The 23,810-nt window shown below is 43.3% G+C and overlaps 1 protein-coding gene across 1 annotated transcript; it reads right to left on the bottom strand.

Annotated features, from left to right (window-relative positions):
• Positions 1-2,282: 2,282 nt before the first annotated feature.
• Positions 2,283-16,824, bottom strand: PMAIP1 (phorbol-12-myristate-13-acetate-induced protein 1). The gene is made up of 4 exons (XM_060118374.1): positions 16,810-16,824; positions 7,669-7,792; positions 6,486-6,758; positions 2,283-3,923 (listed from the first exon to the last, which is right to left on the bottom strand). The coding sequence occupies exons 1-4, from the start codon at positions 16,822-16,824 to the stop codon at positions 3,817-3,819; spliced, it is 519 nt and encodes a 172-aa protein (XP_059974357.1). The 3' UTR covers positions 2,283-3,816.
• Positions 16,825-23,810: the final 6,986 nt, after the last annotated feature.

Here is a 23,810-nt window from a genome sequence, read left to right as displayed (position 1 = left end):
CCAGGCTCCATGCACTGCGCAGTTTGTAATCACAGAGTAGAGAGGACTGCAGGAAGCAGTCTGGGACCTGGACTTCTAAGTAAAGGAACCCCAAATCCCGACCTATAACTCTCATCAATTTTCTGACTTTTCTGGTGTTCTAAAAAGTAGCCAATTTGGGCTTCCCTGGTGGCGCAGTGGTTGAGAGTCCGCCTGCCGATACAGAGGACACGGGTTCGTGCCCCGGTCCGGGAAGATCCCACATGCCGTGGAGCAGCTGGGCCCGTGAGCCATGGCCGCTGGGCCTGCACGTCCGGAGCCTGTGCTCTGCAACGGGAGAGGCCACAACAGTGAGAGGCCCGCGTACAGCAAAAAAAAAAAAAAAAAAAAGTAGCCAATTTGGAAGAAGACAGTAAGTGGGTGTGACCGTCTGACTCTGAATTTGTTAAAGCAATTTCTGAAAGCCCTTAAAAAGAGAAGGTCCAGTTAGTGCCTGGATTGATTGACAAAGGTTTTGCTCTTGAACCATGACCTGTTCCATAAGAACACTCAGGTGATCACACAGCCAGGTGTGTTCTGTCAGGTGACCCCCAGCTATGTTCAGCCTCGTATAAGAAGAAGCAGCCCTGAGAGAATGACCCCACTATCAGGGCAGCCAGAGCGCATGGGGGATTCTCATTTCCCAGAAGATACAAGTCCAAGAAGTTCCTGCACAGCTTCCTGCACAGCTTAGAATCAATGTTGGGGAGAAGGATCTGGATGATAGTTGGTTTTTTGTTTTTGTTTTTCTGGGGTTTTGGCTTTTTACATCCACTCTTTTACTTCTTTTAGCAAATCCTTCAGTTCTCTCAATACTGTCTGAAATGAGGGGGGCGGGTAGGGCTAGGAGTGTGATGGGGGACCTTCTTCAGAGCCCTTTGTCACCCCATTATCTGCTTCACACCACGAGGAACTCTGCAGATCTGGGTCTCTTGATTTCAGAGGAATAACTCTGGCTTAGACAGGCTATCTCACTCAGGGTCACACAGCTCAGTCATGGTTTTGCCTTGAGAGTCTGGCTCCAGCATTCCCAAGTGGGGTGTCCTTTGCATCTCATCACTCCCCACTACCATTCTCTTTTCAAGGTGTCAGTTATCTCCTGGGGCATCTTTCTCTCTGTCAAAGGTTTGAGGAGTTTGACAGGATCCTCACCATTTATGCTGTTCCTGCCCAGTGTTGTGTATATATGTGGGCAGAGTTATTGCAAGGGATTAAAAACCCCAAATCACAGGTCCCAGCGTCTTCAGAGAACTTGCTTCATTCATAGATACATGATAGATGATGGATATATAGACGCTTTTCAAATATAACTTTTGAGATTTTCTTTTAAATCTAAGTACAAATCAAAAAGTATTTTTAATTCATAGTAGCTATTTGTCAGTCAATAGATAGAATTATATGGACATCATGCGAATTTTTTGACATTAAAATAGAGTTCTCAGAAAATAATTCTCATACCTGAAGATTGTGAAGTGTGCCTTAGCCTTCCTGTGTGATGCCCTTATACAGTATAAAAGAGCATCAGGGGTACTTTGGCAAAACTAATTAACACCAGTGGCTCAATTCTGGTTATGCAAAGAGGCCTAGGGACACGGCCACGGACAAAAGTTCCTCTGCCTGTGACCCTCACATCAAATCACACATTGACCCCACCATTTATGAAGCCAATCTCCCCTCCTGCTCCAGTTCTGTAGCTGTCATCTCCCGTTCACCTTCCTCCCTTTTCCCCTCTCTCACCATTTAAGGGAGGCAATTTACATCCCAGGACTTCAGCAGACTCAGAGGGCAGGGGCGGGTTGGTGATGTGGATCTTAGATCAAGGCTACAAATTAGGGGTATCTTTTGAGTTCTCACTCAAACAGGAAGGCCAGTTGCACCACACCTACTTCTGCACATGACTAGCTTCAGATGAAGCAATACTTGCTGCTTGCCCTACCACTAATTAGATCACTCTCTGTAGGCTACTTGAAATAAATCACTCTCCAGGCATCAACCTAAGGTATGCAGCAGCACTCAAGACCTATGCCTGGCATTCATTTCCTATGTTTCACTACTTCCTTTCCCAATTAAAGTATAAGTCCCTTGACAGCAGAAATCACGTCCAATTGCCCTGTATCCCCCACTCGCACCACACAACTGGAATGAAGGAGATGGTTAGGTCAGAAGGTAACTGCTGATGGAAGTCAATTAAAATATTCTGGTTTCATAATGAACACTCAGTAGCTTACGTGATGAAGAAATAAACACACAGAAAAGAATGGTGGTACTTTTTAATAGTTTACAGCTACAGTATCAAATTTTATATGTATATATATATGTATAAATACAGTTACAGACCATAAATATCCACAAGGCAAAATACCTGCCACTAGGCAGACCCCCCCACAAAAAGTCTTTGCAACTAAATAAACTAACAGCTTAAGTAATACTGAAGAAAAACAGATGCTGAGGTAATTTTTCATCTAAAGTGACTACAGCCTATATTAAAACATTCTTACTGTAAGAGTTCAAGTAGTTATGAAACCCTTGTCACAAAACCCCCAAATGCAACTTTAATATATAGATTCAAACTAAACAAAAAATATTTTAATTATAAATAGGTAAAATAAATAAGATTATTCCTGCTGAAATTCAATCATGACAGTATTATTTCTTTTTTTATATATCTAGGGACTTTGTTGATAACCTGGCCAAAAAAAACAATAGAATTCATGAAACCTTTCTCAAAAACTACATATTACTCTAATGCCATATATATATATATCTTTAGATGAATATATGTATATGTATATAAATGGGATTTTCATTCTGGATGAGCAATCTGTTCCTTTAAAAATATATGTATGTATCCCAAATATGAAAACATGCTTAATTTCTCTTAAAAGATCACTCTTATACAATGCACACTGACTAGTATGAGAAGGGACATTTTACAGATTTTAGAAACTTTAGAAGCACATTTATTTTCTTACCAACAGTTACGTTAGAATATTTGTTTTACTAAGTTATAGTTACAGCAGTAAAAAAAAGTCACTTATTTTTCATTATTGCCAGTTTTGCAAAAATCCCCATGCTTCTTTATCTTTTAATATTCAACCTGCAAGAATCCACTGGCACCAAGTAACACTTCAAATTTTTTCAAAGCATATAATTTCCCAGTTAAGGCCCATAGGAACACATTTAATAAAAGGTCATCTGAACAGAAACCATACATTTTGAGTAAAAAGAAACTATCAAATTAGTTTATATTTTGTAGTGACCTATGAAATCAACATTCACTATGACATTCAGTGTTCTCAGAAAAAAATTTTACTTTTAAGAATATATATAAACCAAAGATTATACATTGTTCTGGAGTTGTCATCCAAAAGTAGAAACAAACATTGAACATGTTCTGTTTCTTGGCCCCTGCCCACAGTCTAATCATTTGTCAACTCCTCATACACTGGGCAGCAACCTTTAGCAAAAATACTAGAACAAGTCTCTAAGCAAAACCAAAATGTATAAATAATTAATTTCCTTTTTTCAAAGCTCTTCCATTCTTGTTTTAAAATAAACAAAGTGTTTTTTTAATGTTCTCACATCCCAAACGATGACTTCTGGAAAACCTCCAACAACAATTCATTTTTGATGTATCCATCTTCGTGTCCGAGGGCATCTGGAAGCAAGTGAGAGCTCCTTCACGTTGTTCATCTCCATGACAAGGCAGTCTCTCCTCTAATTGATGAAATTTGCACTTACTGGGGAATCTTCCGTTTGAAAGGAGTCTCTTCATTCTTCATTCGAAAGCTTCTAAAGTCAGGTTCCTGAGCGGAAGAGTTTGGATATCAAATTCAGAAGTTTCTGCCGGAAATTCAGTTTGTCTCCAATTCTCCTGAACTGAATGGCACACTCAACTTCAGGATCTGAAGAGGAAAGCAAAACATCAAAGTTACACTGACAACGTTGCAAACTGCAACCAGCAAGAATTAGTATGTCCATCCCAGGGACGAGTTGAGTATTCATCCCATGAAGCATTATCTTAACTTTATGTATACTTGTTTTCTGAATGTGAGAAAGGCTACTTTCTCACACACACACACACACACACACACACACGCACGCACATGCACACAGGCATGCACGATGTAAACGAACATCGTGGTGACTCTAAACAACAAAAAAAAGTTAAGGCAAGAATAAAGACATTTACTTTGCAATCTTTTTGTTTTAAGCATCCTGGATGAGGCAAATGTTATCTTACTTTCAAAATACAGACATTTATGTCATACACCACAAAGAGAAAGTGAGTCTTTGCCAGCCTCAGGTGATGTCATCCTTTTCTTTCCCATGTAAGATTGGTTAGGGAAATAAAAGTCCAATTCTAAACTCTTTTATGTTATTTTCCAGTACAATTTATTGTGTAAATGGCAATAGTTCTGATTATGCCCTCATAATAGGTAAATCTAAATGTGTTCTTATCCTCATTTAAACAACTCTGAAATTTTCCCATGAAAGACTCATAAAATCTTATTCCAAAATTAAGTCCACATTTTCTAAAATAACTTAAAATTTACATCTAACTCTAAACCAAATTCTTCCCAATCTGTACCAATCCATTGCCTCTGTGGAAATGAGTGAAGCACAAAACAAACTAATGTTTAATTCACATGTTTACTATTTTTTATGATTAAGGTATTGCAAAAAACTGAATATTAGGGAAAAGTAATACTTATAATCTAATTTCTAAGTAAACTTTTAAAGTAAATGAAGTTAACACCAAGCCTATACTGATCCATAATTACAATTTTCTTGTATATTTCAAAGAGCAATTCAGCTTCTTTTTGGTACACTTCAATATCATGATTATGATCACTAAAAATCATTACGACTACAAATTAAAATCTGATTTATTTCGTAAAGAGACCCTGCAAATACCCTATTCAGGCTCAAAATAAATGAAAACTGTAAATATATACTAAAGTGGATGTTTAAACCTACATTTTAGCCAATTTCTCTTTCTACTAGAGCTGGGTTAAATTTTTGCAATTCCTAAAAAAAAAAAAAAAAAAAATTCATAATCCCTAACAAGTTCTTTTCAGTGAGTGGGATATATTAACATACAATCCTAAAAAAAACAATTATCATTCAGGCTACCATTTTAGAAGCCCTGAACTGTAAGAGAAAAAATTATACCTTTCATCAAAAACAACAACAACCAAAAAAAGGCAGAAAATAGCACCTAGTTGTTTCCGTAATCCTTTTTGTTACATCTATAAATGTAATCATGTGTGGTGATGGATGTTAACTTATTATGGTAATCATGTCACAATATATACATATACCAAATCATTGCGTCATACACCTAAAACTAATACAGTGTTACATGTCACTTATATCTCAACTTTTTTACATGTCTTAATATCTAATCAAGTTTAAGAGGGACATTTCTGCTGTCGCTTGTTAATGGGGACTAAGTTGGATCGTGAAGGTTATGCGGTTTTTTGCAACACAGTCAGAACTCTCTCGAACATCACGAAAGGTAGACAAAGCTTTTTCCCTCCCAAACAAGAGCTAGAGAGAGCAGCCTGGTGCCAATTTCGCCATGGTCAATGCACCACTTCCTTTGCACGCCCCATGGGCTCTATAAAATTTCACTAAGTTTAAAAGGGGCCTAATACCGTCTGATGTAACAGCAGTATGAACCACACAGATTTCCAGCCCACAGTCTTACTTGCCTTCTTTGCTACCGACCTGAAGTTATTCGATGGGGCTACATGTGATGGGGAAGGGCGTTGGAATGGATGGATTAAAAAACATTGCGGACAAACTCCTGTTCTCCCATCCCATTTCTGTAACTAATTAGGGATTGTTAAAATGTTATACTTTTAACAAAGAAGCAAGACTGTCTAGGCTTCTGACGTCGGTGTTCCTTGCGGGGCCTCCGTAACCCTCCAACAGTCCTTTGTGGGAAAGCTGTGCTAGTACCAGGCGTCATTACCGCTTTTGATGGTGAAACAGAGAGAGCAGGGCAGGGCACTCACCGGAGCCTGGACTCCGGAGGAAGCGGGCCTGTCTCAGGAAGCGCCGGGAGGCCGAGGCTCCCGGAGCCTCTCTCGGCCCCGGCCCCACCTGCCGTGACAATTACTTTCTCCGAGTGGCTGTAGCCCGTACTTGCACTTTTTCTCCCCGTGGCCCCGGGACAGGGCACGTGGGGATGGAAGGCGGGCGAAGGAGAAGCGGCTTTTGGCATCCGCTCAAATGCATCTGCATCCCGATCCCAAACCCGGCTCCCTCCCCCGCCTTCTCCAAGGTCCGGGGTTAAACCCCCGAAGAACTTCCTGGAGGCTTCCCTAAAGCACGTGCAAGGGAGCAGAACGGGCCCGACTCTGAGACCCTGAGCAGACGGGCTGACCCTGGCCCGAACAAGACCTCGACCCCGGCCCCCGCCTCGGCCAGGATCTCCGCGAGCCCCAGATGCTCCCTACCTGCCGGGGCCCGCGTCGGGCTCTGCTGAGCGCTCTTACGAGCCCTCCTTCCAGGCATCTCTGTAAGCAGCCGCCGGGAACTGTGCTGCAGAATCCGGGAACTCAGTCCTCCAACCCTGGCACCTTGGGTCTGCAGGACTCGGGCTGCGCGCTGGGCGCACGGGCCGAAGCGGGCGGGCGGGACGGAGCTGGAGGCTGCACACCGACCGCCTCCAGGAAACTCTGAGGTATGGGCGCCCACCGCTGCCCGCGCTCCGGTATGATGGGGCCTTCCTGGTGACGTAGCGAAACTTGACGCCGGGCCCGCCCCTGTCCCCGCCCCCGCGGGCCGCCGCGCCGGGAGGGAGCGGGCGTCCGGACCAGGCCCGCGGGGAACCCCGCGCCGCGCGACCTGCCGGGACCCGCTGACGACCCGCGGCGGCGCCGATCGGCGGGGTGGGGACGCGGGCCCTTACACTACTCTCTTGACCAACGGGTCAGCTGCAGGCGCGGCGGGGTCTAGGAGTCGCGAGCGGGGAAAGGTTCTCCTAGCGGGAAAGTTGGGGACCGAGAGGCCTGGAGCTTCGTCCCTATCATAAACGGGCAATTAGAGACTTTCGTAAACAAACTCCGGAAGGAGTTCGGGACAGGACAGTTTTCAGACTCAGTGAGTGTGGGAAGTTCCAGGGAAGGGAAATGAAGAGAACACTTAATAACAATAGAAATGGTGCCGGAAGTCACGGGAGAAAAGTACCAGATTGAAACTGAAACTGCTGGGAAGTGAACTGCAAGTTGAAACCCTGCAGCTTGGGAGCAAACACTGTTTGGACTTGGGGAAGGGGGGCGGGGGGAGAGAGAAGGAAAGTGGCTGAGAGAGAGAGAGAAGGAAAGTGGATGGGAGAAGTGGTCAGTTCTCCGCCCGGGTGAGGACTGAGACTTTGAAAGAAAAGCATATTCTCCTTGGGTAGGTCTCATTGCTCGTTCCAGATGCTTAGTAACACAAAAAAAATAGTAGGTCATCATGTAGACAACTTTCAGAGGCCCTCGTGGAGGGAGCAACGAGGTATTTGGGAATATGAAGTTATTTGCCCGATGTTTGGCTGGTCCTTGAATAATTCCATTATTCTAAAGAGAAGGAGTCATTCGGGCTAGGCAACAGACACTGAGGGCTTCGTGCTGAGGGCTTCCTCGGACATTTTCTCACTGTCCTCAGAACAACCCGACCAAGCGGACATTCTTACAATCGTGGCCACTTTGCAGGTGTGAAAACTGAGGTTTATGGAGATGGAGCTGCGCAAGCTCACATAGGCAGAGAGCAGTGGCAGGATCTGAACCCAGGCAGAGGCCCATACTGAGCAAGACCTCTTACCCTCTGTGGCCTTCCCAGGAATCACAGTTTCTTAGAAAATGAGTGTTCTTTTTCCATCCGAGCTATATAATGCAGAGGTTGCACATTGGTTGCTGAGAGCTGCGTGGCTTCCTGGGAGGTTTGGGTTTGGTTGACAGTACTGGTCTTGTGAAAATCTGAATTGGTTACCAACATTTAAACATTGAGAGACTGCATTAAAAGCTGGGATTTCTGGCGTTCTTTGGGGAATCATTAGCTCAAAACCCAAGATTCGTTTTCCGAAAGTGCGGAGCCGGCTAGAAGCCTGGATGCAGCGGCTGCCCTTAGACGTCGGGCGGATCTCTTTGGTTGGCCACACTCCCTACTGTTTGTTTTTCTCATTTACATTATCTGGCCCCAGTAGGCATTTGAACTTGTTTATTTACCTTAAATCACTCAATCAACACAAACCTGCAGGTATTTGTGGCTTGGTCCTGCAGAAATACAGACAATGCTGTAAGCATGGAACAAAAGTACTCTTGAATTTAAACAACTTAGTTTTGAGCATGGTAAACACATAGGGTTAAGAGTGGACAAAATTCAGGAGTTACCACCACATGTCACAGGAAGCCCAGCAGAGATTCTGCCTAGAAAGCTGTTGTCTTGAACCCGGTGTCCCAAAACCATTCTCAAGGCTCATTTTGACTGACAATACTTAAGTAACACCATTAGCTTCTCGACTGGATAAATTAGTAAACATCTCATCAAACCATGCACCCTGAAATGCAATATATACATTCAACGAAAGAAAAACAAATCATATCATGTTTACCCACAAAGGGTGTGTCAATCTTGACCTCTAACATTATCATTATGAAAGGTCGTTAGCCACATGACCCATACTTGATGCAAACCTTAGGCAAGTTGTGACTTTTAGGGAATCGCAAATTTAACTCTCTGGAAGGAAAAGGGAGGAGAGAAGATTAGAAGGTGCGCTTCAGAGATGGGTCAAATCAGCCATTTATGGAGGACTTGTTAAGATTTTGAATTTGAGATGGTCCATAAACTCTTTTTCAGATCTAATATTCTATTAAGAGAATTAGAAGCTGTGTGTGAAAAGGCTTTCTTAACTATTTGGACCCAGAGAATGACAAAATAATGATTTATCATGAAGCATTAGAATCCCCTGTTATTTCTTTTTTTAAAAAAGGACTGGTGAAGACAATTTTTAAAACTATTACCAGGTTTTAGTTTTCATGGACAAGTTCAAAAATGACAGTGCAAATCTGGCCACGTCTGTGTTGTCACTTAGAGTGTTAAAAAAATTACTAAAAACAAAACAAAACAAAATAGTAGACATGATTACTAATAGAATAGTCATTCATCTCTTTCATGCAGAAAATAAGATTTGGTAGGAAATGAGGATATGAGAGATGAATGAGGGGGAGTTTAAAGGAAGCCTTTGACAAAATGTATAGGCTGTAGGCCTGAGTCTGTTTATTCTGATAAAAGGGGACTTGTTTTTTTCCTGTATAGCATGTTTGTTAACATGAAATCAGCCTCATGCATTGATCATTTCAATCTCTATTTTAAGACAGACACTGTGCTGGGTTCTGGGGAGACAATACTTCCTACCCCCATGGGACCTACCTTGAAGAGACCAGTACCACGCAAATTCAGTGTGCCTCAAGAATCACTTGAGTATCTTGTTCAAATACACATCTGATTGTGGAGATGCGGCTGGGCTTGAGATTCTGCATCTTAAACTCGGTGATCCTGATGCTTCTGGTCTATAGATACCACTTTGAGGAGCAAGTCTAGAGGACGATACAGGTAAGTGCACAGGCAGGTGCAAAAAGATGTACATCAGGGCTGTGTCAGGGAAATTATGGCAGACTGTGGGACCGCCTGGGAGGGAAATTAAGCAGGAAAGGCATCTCCACAGAGACCCAAGGCATAAACAGGAGTTGGCCAAGCAATGAGGCCAAAGGGAAAAAGTATGTTCCATGCAGAGACTGAAGAGCAGTCGGGGGGTGGGGAGGGAGAAGCCACCTGAGGAGTTTGCGCATTATTGTGGGGACAATGGGGGCACCACTGAAGGTTTTAAGCACGTGGGTGATATGATCAAACTCTAGAAAGTTCACTCTGGCTGCAGCGTGACTAGATTAACCAAGCTGAGACCGGGGACAGTGTGACTGATCAAGATATACATTACAGTCATTCTCACACAAGATGGTAGTGTCAGCAAAGACAGTCCCTGTTTCAACCCTGTCTTCATTAAAATTCCCATATTTCCTGACTAGGATAGGACCAAATTCTATCAGAGCAAGACTTGATATTTGTCAGCGTAAGTGTAATTGACATTTTCACCTATGTTAGTTTCCTAAGGCTGCCATAACAAAGTACCACAAATTGAGCGGTTTAAAACAATAGAAATGTATTCCCACACAGTTCTGGAGGCTAGAAGTTTGAAAGCAAATTTGGTGTCCGCAGAGCTGTGCTCTCTCTGAAGCCTATAGGGGAGAAATCCTAGCCTCTTCTAACTACTGCTGGTTGCCAGCAATCCTTGGCAATCTTTGACTTTTAGATGCATCAGCCCTATCTCTGCCTCCGTCTTTTTATGGCCTTCTCCCCTGTGTGTCAAGTGTCCAAACTTCCCTCTTCTTATACAAACATCAATCATTGGATTAGGGCTCACCCCAATCTAGTATGACCTCATTTTACATCTGCAAAGACCCTATTTCCAAATGGAGTCGCATTCACAGGTTGGAGGGCGAGGGGGAAATGGAGGATTAGGACCTCAGCATACCTTTTTGAGAGAGACACCGTTCAACCCCTGACATCTCCCTTTATCAACTGCCTTAAAAAAAAGTTCTATATATACATATTGTTCATCCTGTTTGCAATTTGCACATTTACAAATCAAAAGGACTTTAGTAAACTTGACAATGGATTTGAAGCAGCCTGAAATAAAGATCAAAAGCAATATAGATAAGATAAGAAATAAAATGACGTCTGAGGGAACAGGTTTAGAGCATCTGTCAGGCACAGAAAGCGTGTGTACCCCACCACACATTCTTAGTTGAAGATTGTGGTGTGACACCTCACCCCCCAGCCACCCGCCAACCCTAGGCTTCCCACTCACAAAGCCAAACAAGATTTCAAGAAATGCTTTGATGGAGCTTGAAAGTAAATATAATTTCTATTAGTGCAACTTATAAGCACATTAAAAAATATGGAAAACAGAGGAAAAGCCTTTTTTAATTTCCCAAGGTTTCTGTTCTTTATTTTATTCTCCTCTGTTTACTAATTCTTTTCTGGATTTTTTTTTTTTTTTTTTTGGGATTTTCACAGATAATGATCATCAAGCATGTTTGTACTTTTTTTTTTTTTTTTTTTTTTTTTTTTTTTTGCGGTTCGCGGGCCTCTCACTGTTGTGGCCTCTCCCGTTGCGGAGCACAGGCTCTGGACGCGCAGGCTCAGCGGTCATGGCTCACGGGCCCAGCCGCTCCGCGGCATGTGGGATCTTCCCGGACTGGGGCACGAACCCGTGTCCCTTGCATCGGCAGGCAGACTCCCAACCACTGCGCCACCAGGGAAGCCCTGTACTTTTTTTTAACTGCAAGAAATAGGCAGTGGAACGGTTCAACAAGCATCAGCAGAATGATGGAAATAGGTCAGGACTACCTATACATTTGTTATCTGAATTATTGATTTTCAACAAGTAAGTAAATCCAACTAGTTTAGAGCATTTCATTGAAGAAACTATTAGTAAATGCTATGCTAATTAGAACGCAGAATATCTAATGATAAACAAAATGATTTTTAGGTTGTCAATGAGTAACTACTAGGAAGGTAATTCAGTCTTGTGTAAGAGTTAGAAAGCAATGATTGTCCAAGTGCAATCTGAATCAATTGATGAGCTTATTTAAAAGCAGACCTGCCTGACCTCAGGTTAGTGAATCACAATCTCTGGGGTCCTAGCCTGGAAATACACATTTTAACAAACTTCTATGATAACGTTGGTACACTAACGGAGAGGATGAAAAGCCACCTGAGAAGTGATATTTGACCTCAAGTAGCTTACACTCTAGTGAAAAAATTAAATATATATGAATTAGTAGCAAATAATTGAAAGTGGATTATAATTTATTGTGCAGTTATGGGACACATGAAAATATTTTTACATAATAGCTAAGTGAAAATAATTTGTGCTTTGTATACTTTCCCGGTTTAGTGTTGTAGTTCACAATTTAAACAATTTAGGTAGGGGAAGAAAAAGAAAAAGACCTCTTAATTATCGTCAGGAGACAAAAGAAACCTGCACCTTCAGGATAAATAGGCTTAGGAAAAAAAGAGAAAAACAATAATAATACATACACAACTGACCCAGAGCTTATACCCTGTGAATGGGTCAGAGGCAGCGCTGAAATGCATGGTAATCATGATCCAGAAGAGGCAAAACAAAGACACAGTTGGTAAGAAGAGGGGAACAGGGAATTAGAAGATGTTTTGAGCATCCGGAAGCGTTGAGCATTACGGATGCAAGCAGAATTGTTATCCAGCTGTGTGGATAATCAATAGTTGCTTCCTCTGGAAGGGGATACAATTTCACGCTGCGTAGACTTGGAAAATGAGGGAGGCTGAATTCTTAATTACCCTCATTCGCGCCTAATCTAATCTAACTGCACCCACAAAGTGGATTGAGTGTCACTGATACAGAACTCTCAGCCTTGGATTCCCGTTAGTGGGACTCCAATGCTTCTGACTGGGACTCCCCGGGCCATCTTCCTCAAACTCTCAGTTTGCTTCCTGCTTTTGAGCCTCTGCCCTTGCCCTTGACTCTGCCTAGAATGCTTTCTCCTGATCTTTCCTTGTCTAGATCCTTCTGGCTACTCAAGTCTCAGAACAAATGCTATATTCTCAGAAAGCACCCCCTGACTGTCCTGTCTCAAATTGCCCGTCCCTACCCTCCAAAGGACTATCTACCATGAAATTGACTGTGTTTAGTTGACTGACTTGTTTATCATCTACTTCCCCTTTTGAAGTCAAACTCCACATGAGCTCAGACCTTATAGGCTTGTTCTCCACTGTCCCCAGTGCCTGGACCCACGGGGCTAGGCACAGAGCAGATGAGAACACCAAAGCTGAAGGAGGTTAAGTTGTTTGCCTAAATTCACAGCGCTAATAAGTAAACTAGTCGCCCCTGTAATCCAAACCTTCTTAATCTACACCTAGTTCATCACAGTCATTGGTTGATAAGAAAGCTTGACCATAATCAGAAGAGATCACAAACACTGGGCATTAAAATTCTGCCTTTTGTTTTTCTATTAAAGTATTTATCTTTAACAGTAAACCTCCAGGGACTTCCCTGGCTGTCCAGTGGTTAGAACTCCACGCTTCCACTGCAGGGGGCTTGGGTTCGATCCCTGATCAGGGAACTAAGATCCTGCAAGCCACGCAGTGTGGCCAAAAACAAACAAAAAACAAAAAAACAATAAACTTCCATATCTAAAAGTTTAGAAGCTCAGAGGGAGAGGCTAGAATGAGTACCCTTAGGAATTAACGCTGTCCCAAGCTTTCTACTGCTCCTCTTGCTTCTCTTGGCCCTCCTGGGTCCCCTTTGCTGCTCCCCTCCTGGAGCAGGCCATTGCAAGCGCACTGACTCATGCCTCTCCCCCTACGCAGTCTCCAGCATTCTCACAGCCCATTCTCAGAGATTTCGTCCCTGCACCACCCACGTTCCAAACCTCAGTGTGGGATTTCCCCACATCCACTTACATGTTCTGAAACTTCAAATTTGTATGGTTCAAAAGTGAACTCATAGGGCTTCCCTGGTGGCGCAGTGGTTGAGAGTCCGCCTGCCCATGCAGGGGACACGGGTTCGTGCCCCGGTCCGGGAAGATCCCACGTGCCGCGGAGCAGCTGGGCCCATGAGCCATGGCCGCTGAGCCTGCGCGTCCGGAGCCTGCGCTCCGCAACGGGAGAGGCTGCAATGGTGAGAGGCCCGTGTACCGCAAAAAAAAAAAAGTGAACTCATAGAGCTTCCACTCAACCTCCAGATTTGAAGTCTCCATGCACAACAGCATCCCCGAGACCCCTTCCAGATGTTCAAGCAGGAGACCCGGGACCCACCCTCCGCCCCTCCCTCTATAGCACTTTCACGGCCAATCTATGTGAAGTCATCCTGAATGCCCCTGGAGGCTCTACCTTGCTCTCCACATTCTGGGCCAGTCCCTCCTGCACCTGGGCCACAGCAGGGCTCCTCCCTGGCCTTCCCCTCCATATCTGACCCTCTTTCATCTATACTCACTTCAGCCAGCCTGACTTTCTTTAATGCTAATTTTCCCTTGTCTCTTTTTAAAATCTTTCTATCCATTGTCCACACTGCCTCCAGAGTGGTCAGATTTTTATTTTTAAAAGATAGAATTCCTTCTCTGCTCTAAAGTCTTTTGGGGGTCTCCAGATGCCCCTAGAGTCAAATCAAATATGGAAAACCACGTGCCACACTAAGTGTCCATGGACAGATGAATGGATAAAGAAGATGTGGCACATATATACAATGGAATATTACTCAGCCATAAAAGGAAATGAAATTGAGTTATTTGTAGTGAGGTGGATGGACCTAGAGTCTGTCATACAGAGTGAAGTAAGTCAGAAAAAGAAAAAATACCATATGCTAACACATATATATGGAATCTAAAAAGAAAAAAAAGATTGGTTCTGAAGAACCTAGGGGCAGGACAGGAATAAAGACGCAGACGTAGAGAATGGACTTGAGGACACGGGGAGGGGGAAGGGTAAGCTGAGATGAAGCGAGAGAGTGGCATGGACTTATATATACTACCAAAGGTAAAATAGATAGCTAGTGGGAAGCAGCCTCATAGCACAGGGAGATCAGCTTGAGCTTTGTGACCACCTAGAGGGGTGGGATAGGGAGGGTGGGAGGGAGGGAGATGCAAGAGGGAGAAGATATGGGGATATATGCATATGTATAGCTGATTCACTTTGTTATACAGCAGAAACTAACACACCATTGTAAAGCAATTATACTCCAATAAAGATGTTAAAAAAAAAAAAAAAAAAAACCGTGCCAGAGCCGAAGGGAAAAAAGGGAGTGAGCGCTTGTTCATTGGTTCTTATTCCCAGATAGGACAGTGGAGGGGGGGCAGCGCCCAGGAGGAGTTATCCATGTGAGGAAGAGGACAGATGGGAATGTGTGTGTGTGTGTGTGTGTGTGTGTGTGAGAGAGAGAGAGAGAGAGAGAGAGAGAGAATGAGATAGCGAGGTCTTAGCAGGACAAAGAGTGAGAAAGAAGAGCCATTAGAAATCAGAAGATATTTCAGGTTAGATACCACATCAGTATTCTAAAATAGCCTTCTGATAGTCCAACAATAACTACATAGAAAATATAATGTTTTAAAAAATACCACCCATTTCTAATACAAAAAAATATATTATAAATGCACTCCCCAAGGCATATGCAAAATCTGAATGGAGAATCCTGGTTGTGTCCTGTAGGACTTGAACGAAGAACTACTCCTGGATGAGAGGACTCTGTCCAGTGACTCTGTGAATGTGATACAGTGCCAGTTAAAGTCCCAGGGAGATTTCCTGAGGAATGTACCAGATTGAGAACTAGCCCTTTCATTTATTAAAATATTCTAAAGCAGATGTAAAGACAAAAGTAGGACGACCAATAGGTGAACAGAGCAAAGAGTTAAAGATACAGGCCTCAAAACAGGTGAGAATAAATTATAGGATGGAGCTGGTATTTCAATTCAGTGGAAACAAGGTAGATTACTCCATAAACAGCTGTAAGGTGATTGACTATACATCCATGAAAAAAAAAAGTCTGATTCCTATCTCATTATCTGCATCAAAACAAACTCCAAAGGGTTCACAGGTTTAAATATAAATATTGGACACATTAAAAAGTACTTGAAGCAATCATGGGTGAATATTTCCATAATCTTGGAATTGGATTGACCTGTGAATACCAAGTCCCAAGGACACATTTGGGTTTTTTTTTTTTGTGGTACGTGGGCCTCTCACTGTTGTGGCCTCTCCCGTTGCGGAGCACAGGCTCCGGACGCGCAGGCTCGGCGGCCATGGCTCACGGGCCCAGCCGCTCCGCGGCATGTGGGATCCTCCCGGACCGGGGCACGAACCCGCGTTCCCTGCATCGGCAGGCGGACTCTCAACCACTGCGCCACCAGGGAAGCCCCCAAGGACACATTTGATTTCTTAGAAATGTAAAACTTTGGGTCAGTAAAATAACACTATGACAAAGTCAGTAGACAACAGAACTCCTGAAGAGCAAAGGTGGAGGCGGGACCAGGGTGTGGTCCAGGGTCTGCAGCAGAGGTGACAGAAGCATCACGGCACTGGCCCTTCCTCAGGTCCCTCTTTTCTGAACGCGTGGAGGGACTGATCTGATTCCAGCATGCCTCTCCCTCCCCATCTCCTAGGTATGAGGCAAGGCCCAGAGAAGGCTGGAGTAAAGCCTTAGAGAAAGTTTCACGGCACTCCTGGAAGTTAGGTATCCGTCCTTTCAAGCTCACCTTTACAGAAACCCAAGTCATAAGTATTCCATCGTCCCAGAGCAGAACACTGGAAACCACCGTCAGCAGTTGACGTCTCACCTCTTCTTTATCCCCTGTATTCAAGCTCTCATCAATCCTAGTACATCTTTCTTCAAAAGGACCTTTGGGTTTAACCTTCCTCCTCAAGTTCCTCTGCCTACAGAGTGTGTGATTTCACTCTGATTTTATTGCAAAAGTCTTCTACCTGGAGGCCTGTCCTTCGCTGCCAGTGGCCCCCCTCACCCTTCAGTCTGCCTATAAAACACCAATTCCTTGACAGTCATTCCTTTGCTGAAGAATTTGTAGATATTTCTCCATTGTCCATGCAAACAGGTCTGTACCCACGTCCTCTGGCTCATCGGTACCACAGGTCACGCATTGTCTTATGGGTCCCTTAAAATAGAGCTGCACATGTCCCAAAGCCAGGACTTACCCCCTTCTCCTTCATCGCTACCTTTTCTCCAAACTATCTTAGCTGCTTCTGTTACCCAGGGCCAATCTTCATCCTCATCTTCATCAAAACCCCCAGGGGATTTAAAAAAAATCTGTCAAACTTGGGGTGGTGCTTGAAATGCTAGAATAATCAGCTTTATCTTCTTCAACAACAGTTAATGACCGACATAATGAACTAAGTCTCAAAGAATTACACTACATAGACACAAGTCAGGTTAATGGGGAAATTTTGTTCGAAGTTCTCTTATGCCTTTTTTTAAAAGAGTTGTCTGCCAGCTTCACTATTTACTTGATATGTATATGTAAACAAGTTACTTCACTTCTCTGAACCGAGGTTTCCTATTTGGGGAAAGGAGAATAATACTTCTACCTCCCTTACAGGGCTTTTTTTGGGGGGAGGGGGCGGGGAGGAGTAAGAAATCGAATAACACAGGCAAATGGGCTACTTCAGTGGGCGTCCTATCCAGAAGACTCAGGACAATTGGGTCCTTCTCCGCCTGCCTCCCCCCACCAGCGTTCCCAGAATGAGGAGGGCAGGGCAAGAAAGTGCCAGCCTTTCCACCCTGAAGGTCCGCATTTACAGTGCCCACGTGCCTCACCCCAAACACAGAAGCCCCGCCTGGGAAAACTCAGATAGCTGCTCCAGCATAAGGATGACAGGTCCAACTCCACCCGGCGTTCGTCAATTATAAACAGGACTTTGCTGAGTTCTGCAGAGAAAGGAAAAAGGTAACAGGCAGAGAAAGGAAACTAAAAGAAAAAGAGGAAATGAATCACTTTCTGAGCCTTAGACCTCAACAAACACAGAGCAGGCTGAGGAGTGACGGCGAGGGGAGTGGTCGGTTCATCGTCAGGTGACTTGGTTGTTTTTTTTTTTTTTTGATCTGTCTCTTGGGAAACATGTGAGAGCAAATATCAAAATGTATGTGACTAAATAAAATTCTGGCGGGAAAGGAGCGTGGGATCGGAAACCAAGAGTCTCGCCGTCTCCTTTCCAGGCTCCAAGGACTCTTGGAGGTGGAGCTAAAGGAGGCCTGGGCTCAGGCCCCCGGCCTTTAGAGAGCTGTGGCCAAGGGGAGGAAGGGAAGCCCTGATACAGATTTTGTCCGTTTTCATATCGCTGCTGTGAGATGTTAACTTCAATTCCTGAGTGCAGGAAGGATTCCAAGTTTGAGAGCCAGAAGTCCACTCTGCCACTTAAAACCTCGTATCTTCTTAGGCAAAGGACTTCCCTGGGGTCCAGGTAGCCCATCTGTTAAATGCTAGTCCTAACCCTGTACCTACTTCATAAGTTTGGGAGAAGATTAAATAGGTGAGATAGTATATTTTAAAATATATGTGGTATAAACTGTAGAGCAATGGACATATATGATTGGTGTTGTTAGGCCAGCCGTTCATCATTTAGGATGTGGTTATAAAGTTGTAATTGTAACACTGATAAAACATGGCAGTTCCAAGAAATAAAAAAAAAGGGGCGGGGTTTAAGAAATCAGTAACTGTGTGCTTCTTAGAAGGAGAATGAGTGGTTGGTGGAAAGGGGTTTGAGGGGTGTGTATTCATATTAATTGCTCAGAGAATATGCAAAGACAACTGTAAAAAGGATAAGTGCATTGTTGTCTATTCCCACCGTGGAATCCTATACAGTACCCAGAATAAATGATCTACAACCATCCAGACGACGAAACATGGAACACTATGACAATATGGAGTGAAGCAAGTCAGATACAAGAGCACAGAGTGTAGCAGATGTAGAGAACAAATGTATGAACACCAACGGGGGAAAGCAGCAGGAGGCGAGGGGGGCAGGGTTTGGGTGGGATGAACTGGGAGATTGGGATTGACATGTATACACTAATATGTATAAAACAGATAACTAATGAGAACCTGCCATATAAAAAAAAATTCAAAAGAAAAAGCGTACAGAGTATGTGCTCTCATCTATAAAAAGCTCTCAAGGCGGCACAACTGGTCTGTGCTAGTAGAAGTCCTGACAGTGATTACACTGGGAGGAGTTAGTGACTAAAAAGTCATGGAAATGTTTCTCAGTTGTTGATAATCTTCCATTTCTTGATCTGGGTGCTCTTTGTGTGGGTGTGCTCAGTTTGTGAAAACGCATCACACTCTTTTCTGTCTGTGTGTTATACATCCATTCAAAGTATAAATAAATAAATATTGAAGCGGGTAGGAGCCATGCTAATGGGACTCACAGAGAAATGATACAACTATAAAAGAAAAAAAAATTTTTTTAAAGGGCTTCAAATGCTTGGCTTTTTATTTATTTATTTATTTATTTTTGCTGTGTTGGGTCTTCATTTCTGTATGAGGGCTTTCTCTAGTTGTGGCAAATGGGGGCCTCTCTTCATCGCGGTGCGCGGGCCTCTCACTATCGCGGCCTCTCTTGTTGCGGAGCACAGGCTCCAGATGCGCAGACTCAGTGATGGAGGCTCACGGGCCTAGTTGCTCCGTGGCATGTGGGGTCTTCCCAGACCAGGGCTCGAACCCGTGTCCCCTGCTTTAGCAGGCAGATTCTCAACCACTGAGCCACCAGGGAAGCCCCTATAAAAGAAATTTTGATTCAAGCTTTTTCAGTATTCACTAGGTGGTATCCTTCGATCTCTAAGTGGCGGTTTAAGAAATCCAGAGAGGCTGGCATGTGTTAGTGGCAGCAGAAATGAATATTCAGAGCCAAATGTGATATTAAAATCCGAGTCCAGGTGAATTGGTATCTTTTTCAGTCCAACCAAGTAATGGAACAGTGAAATAAAGATCTGATATATGATTGGGAAACCTGTCAGGATCTTGAAAGGAAGAGGTGGCAATATTAAAATACTAGAACCAAGAAGTGTGAGTGTAAAAGACAACTTTATATTCCTCAGAAATGGAAAATGTCACCGTATAGTGTAGGAAACAGCAGTAAGTATCCAAAATAGAAGTCAGGTGAAATATGAGATTGGCCGTCTCATCTCAGTGGTCATCAAGATGAAGACAACAGGTCTAACCACTGTATCTTACAACCTCAATCCTGGGGCTAAACAGTATGGGCACAAAGCTGGTAGACAGTGGGGTTGTGGTTTGACCCTAGATCTTTGAAGTCCAACATCCAAGCATCTTGGCCCTCTCTCTGTTTCCAGATCACATGCAGCTCTTTCTTTGCTCAAAGCTTTAGCCCTTATTTGTACTTGCCCTAGACTCTGTGGAGGGTGATCCTTCTTATCCTCCAGATCCTTCCTGAAATGCCCTTGAGAACTTCTCTGCCACCTAATCGGAAATCGTTTTCCCTCTTGATAGCCATTCCTTGCTTGCTTTCTTTATAACAGGTCAGAAACTGTAGTTGCTTAATTTCCTGGGTGGCGGTATTTGTATTTAGTTATCAGTCTCCCAAACTAGACTACAAGCTCAGTGAGGAGACGGCCACGTTCTCTGTGTCTCCCGCTCTTCTTCCTGCACCTAGCATGGAGAAGATGCTCAACAGATGACTATTTTAAATAAATCAGCCTTAACTTGTGCCAGGGGAACATGAGTTGTCCGATCCCATCGACCAAGAGCAGTAGCTGAAACCTCAGCCTGCCATTGACCTGTGTTCTTGAATGAGAAGCTTCCTCTCTCTGGACCACTGTTTCCTCATGTGTAAAATAAAGGCTTGGAGCGATTACCTGCTCTCGAAATGTTCTCCATTCTAATTCCCACTCCCTTAATTAAACTAATTCTCAACAACCTGTGAGTGGCTGGTGGCTTATTACCATTCCCAGAGAGGGCTGCATTTTAAATAGATAATGCTCCATGTTAATCTCTATTTTTAAGCTATCAAGCAGCATGATAAGTGAAAACAGTGGAACTGATTGGAGAGAGATAATTTTGGTCAGAGGGCAGCCTAGCCTGAAAGTCTGCCCCTATGAGTCAACTGCACTCAGAGTTCCTGCTTTTCTCAGCTTCAGCTTCTTCCCTTCTGATTTCAACTCAGACTTCAAAAGGACTAGGATTTTAAAAATCATTCCTGCCCTGCCCCCCTTCCAGGACGGCAGCAGCCCCTCTGAAGTCCTTCTCTCCCAGGGGGGTCTGATCTCTAGAAACCCCAGCTTTCTACTTTCCAAGCGTGGGGTTCTATCTGGTGGGCAGACGCTGTGGTTTCGCATGTGGGGTGATAATCATCTCTTGCCAAGCCTCCAGTTATTCATCAGGTTACCCTTCCAGAATTCAAAGTGTCCTAACCAGGAAAATTAATGTCTGAGCGACAGGGACAAAGCTTGGCTCAGAAGAACAAAGAGAGGAAGCATTCGGTAGTAATAACAATTGGTTTCTGTGGCAAAATGTAGAACTTGACCAGGATGGCTCTGTTCACAGTCTCCTCTTGAGTTGTTTTGATCCAGTTGTTATAAAAATCTATAGCAGTGAGGGCTCCCCGTCCCACCACTCTCCTTACACACACACACTGTCTCTCCCTCTAATCTGAGTCCTCCAGAGCTCTGACCAAGGGCTCTGTGATTGGCCCAGCTGATCCTCCCTCCTGATGAAAGTGAGGGTACATTTTGTCTAGTCACAGGGACCCCACCCTTGTTTTTTCCTTTGGCTATCATTTTCCTCCTGGCAGCTGGGCTTCGAGGTGGCCCTCTTTGATGCCTGTGTCATAACTAACCCAAAGGGATGTTGCTGTCGGGCCGTACTGGACACCTGCATCTCCATCACCAGCATTGAAGTGACGATTGAATGACTAATTGAATGAATTTGGTCATTGTTTCTTCAGCCAGTGTTTTCTTTCATCTCAGCCTCAAAACTCAGCCTCCCTGCCCTAAAGGTTTATTACCAGAGGAGTTTATTTAAATAAATAGCCACTAAGCCAAAACGTGCTGGCTCCCTCCTCAGTCATAGAATCCTTTTCTTTCTTTCGTGGGTCCCATATTTCAAGAGATCTGGGCGATTTCCAGTGCCATCACCATTAACACACTGAAAGACAAAGATCCAAGAAAAGGCGAGAGATTTTCAAGTATAAGAGGGACCTGTCAGTATCAGTATGACTTGTGAAAAAGTGCACCCTCCCTCGATGTTTTTTAAAAAAGGAAAATGCCACACACGTACAGAACAAACTTATCTTTCCTGGCAGAGTTTGCCTTCTACATTTTTGCCTCCGGAGCAAAATGAAACTTTTTAGTTCTAGATCAATCTACGTCATGGCCACCACCCCCGCTACTCGATATGAGATCAGGGGAACAAGAACACCTGCATCTCCTGGGAACTAGAAATGCAGACTCTCAGGCCCCGTTCCAGACCTACTGAGTCAGAATCTGCATTATAACAACATCTCCAGGGGATTTGTATGTACCTTAAAGTCTGAGAAGCACTGCCAACCTCACTCACTGTTAACTTTTTTAAAACTAGCACCGTGCGATCTGAGAGAATTTAGAGGTATTTCTGTGCCCATAACAGGCCGAGGTCAGGCATGTACAGAACAGTTGGAAACAAGAAAGTGCATTGATTTCCATGCACTTAGCAATTAAAAAAATTAAAACAAAACAAAACCTGGAATGTGTAAAAATTGTATTTTCTCATCCTTTTCTTGTTTGATTTGTTTGGACTTATGGTAAAAGGAAGATTTGGGTTTTATTTTTGTCATATTTTTGCAAGACAGAGGAAGCATAATTTGCTCCCAATCCTAACAAAATTCACACGTGGTAGACAAATTTTAAATGCTTTAAGAGCTTTTGTAAAATAAGTAAGTAAATAAACGGGATGTTTAATGTTAGTTATCTCTGTGAAGGAGCAGTGCTGATTAATTGGGTATTTGGGGAGGGGGCGTGGGATGCTCTGAGCTGGCTTTTTGTAGACTTTGGGGCATCAATGTACACACCTTTAAAATAACCACCATTGTATTGTCTTGTAGTGGGGACTCGAGAGGCTCCCCTTTGACTAGATCTCAAACAAGTTAACGATGCACCGTTTAGATTAGTTTTGTACTTGAGGAGGGCAGAGATAGGGAAAGGGAGCTTTGGAGAGTCAGCTGCTCAGGAGTCCAGTGGGGAGGGGCTGGCCTAGTAATTCCCATTTAAACTTAGGCCTAATTTTCTTAAATATTAACTACATAGAATAACACGTAGCCCCCAAAATTTTCCACATCATAATTTCTTAAACACTAGAGTATATAGAATATTAAACATATACAATCTCCTCCCCAAATGTTAATCCTGGAGATTGGATTGTCTTAAACATTTCTATACCTAATTCAAATTCTTCTCCAGGTTGAAAGATAATACTTAAAAAAGAAACTATCTTCAAACTACCCAAATTTGGGGATTATCTTCCCATGTAATTTGGGGGCTTGGAATATTCATTGGATTCTCAGCAGACACCCTGAAGGAACATCCTGAGCTTTATTTATAGTCTAGAGAGGGACTTGAACTTACCAGCCCCAGAGCTTAGTTTGACCTTATTTCAATCCGTTCCATCCATGGGCTTCTGCAGCCCAATCTGTAGCCCATCCTGTTGGTCTCTTAATTGATTTTGTATTTCTTTGGATCTTAAGATAAGCAAATGTGTTTTCCATCTCACCAGGATTCTTTTCATAAACGTCCAATCTCAGGAGCACACAATTCTTCCCCCACCTCTCCTCAGCTTTATTGGGATGTAGTTGAAATATAATAGTGTGTAAATTTAAGGCACACGTACATTTTGATCTGATATCAATGTATCAAAATGATTATTACCCCATTGTGTTAGCTAACACCATCCAACCCCTCACATAATTACCTTTTCTTTTTTGTGGTGAGAACATTTCCAGATCTATTCTCTTAGCAACTTTCAAGTATATAATACAGTATTGTTAACCATAATCACCATCTGTACATTAGATTCCTCTAAACACATTCATTTCATAACTGAAAGGACAACATAATGATAAAAGTGCTCTAATTAGATTCTGGACAGAACCCATGGCTTTACATGACAATTTGGCTACAATGCTCAAGTTCATTCTACTGACACACTACACAC

This window comes from Mesoplodon densirostris, chromosome 15 (genome assembly GCF_025265405.1).
Source record: "Mesoplodon densirostris isolate mMesDen1 chromosome 15, mMesDen1 primary haplotype, whole genome shotgun sequence".
NCBI lineage: Eukaryota > Metazoa > Chordata > Mammalia > Artiodactyla > Ziphiidae > Mesoplodon > Mesoplodon densirostris.
Note: the sequence above shows the minus strand (reverse complement) of the source record. Positions and strands in the feature narration are given on the sequence as shown.

What these genes read in the sequence shown, in the direction of transcription:
- PMAIP1 (XM_060118374.1), bottom strand. An exon ending in GTCGGGTTGTTCTGAGGACA is followed by an intron (nt 6,759 to 7,668) that starts GTGAGAAAATGT and finishes CTACGTCACCAG; the next exon opens with GAAGGCCCCATCATACCGGA. An exon ending in CCCGACGCGGGCCCCGGCAG is followed by an intron (nt 3,924 to 6,485) that starts GTAGGGAGCATC and finishes TTTCCTCTTCAG; the next exon opens with ATCCTGAAGTTGAGTGTGCC.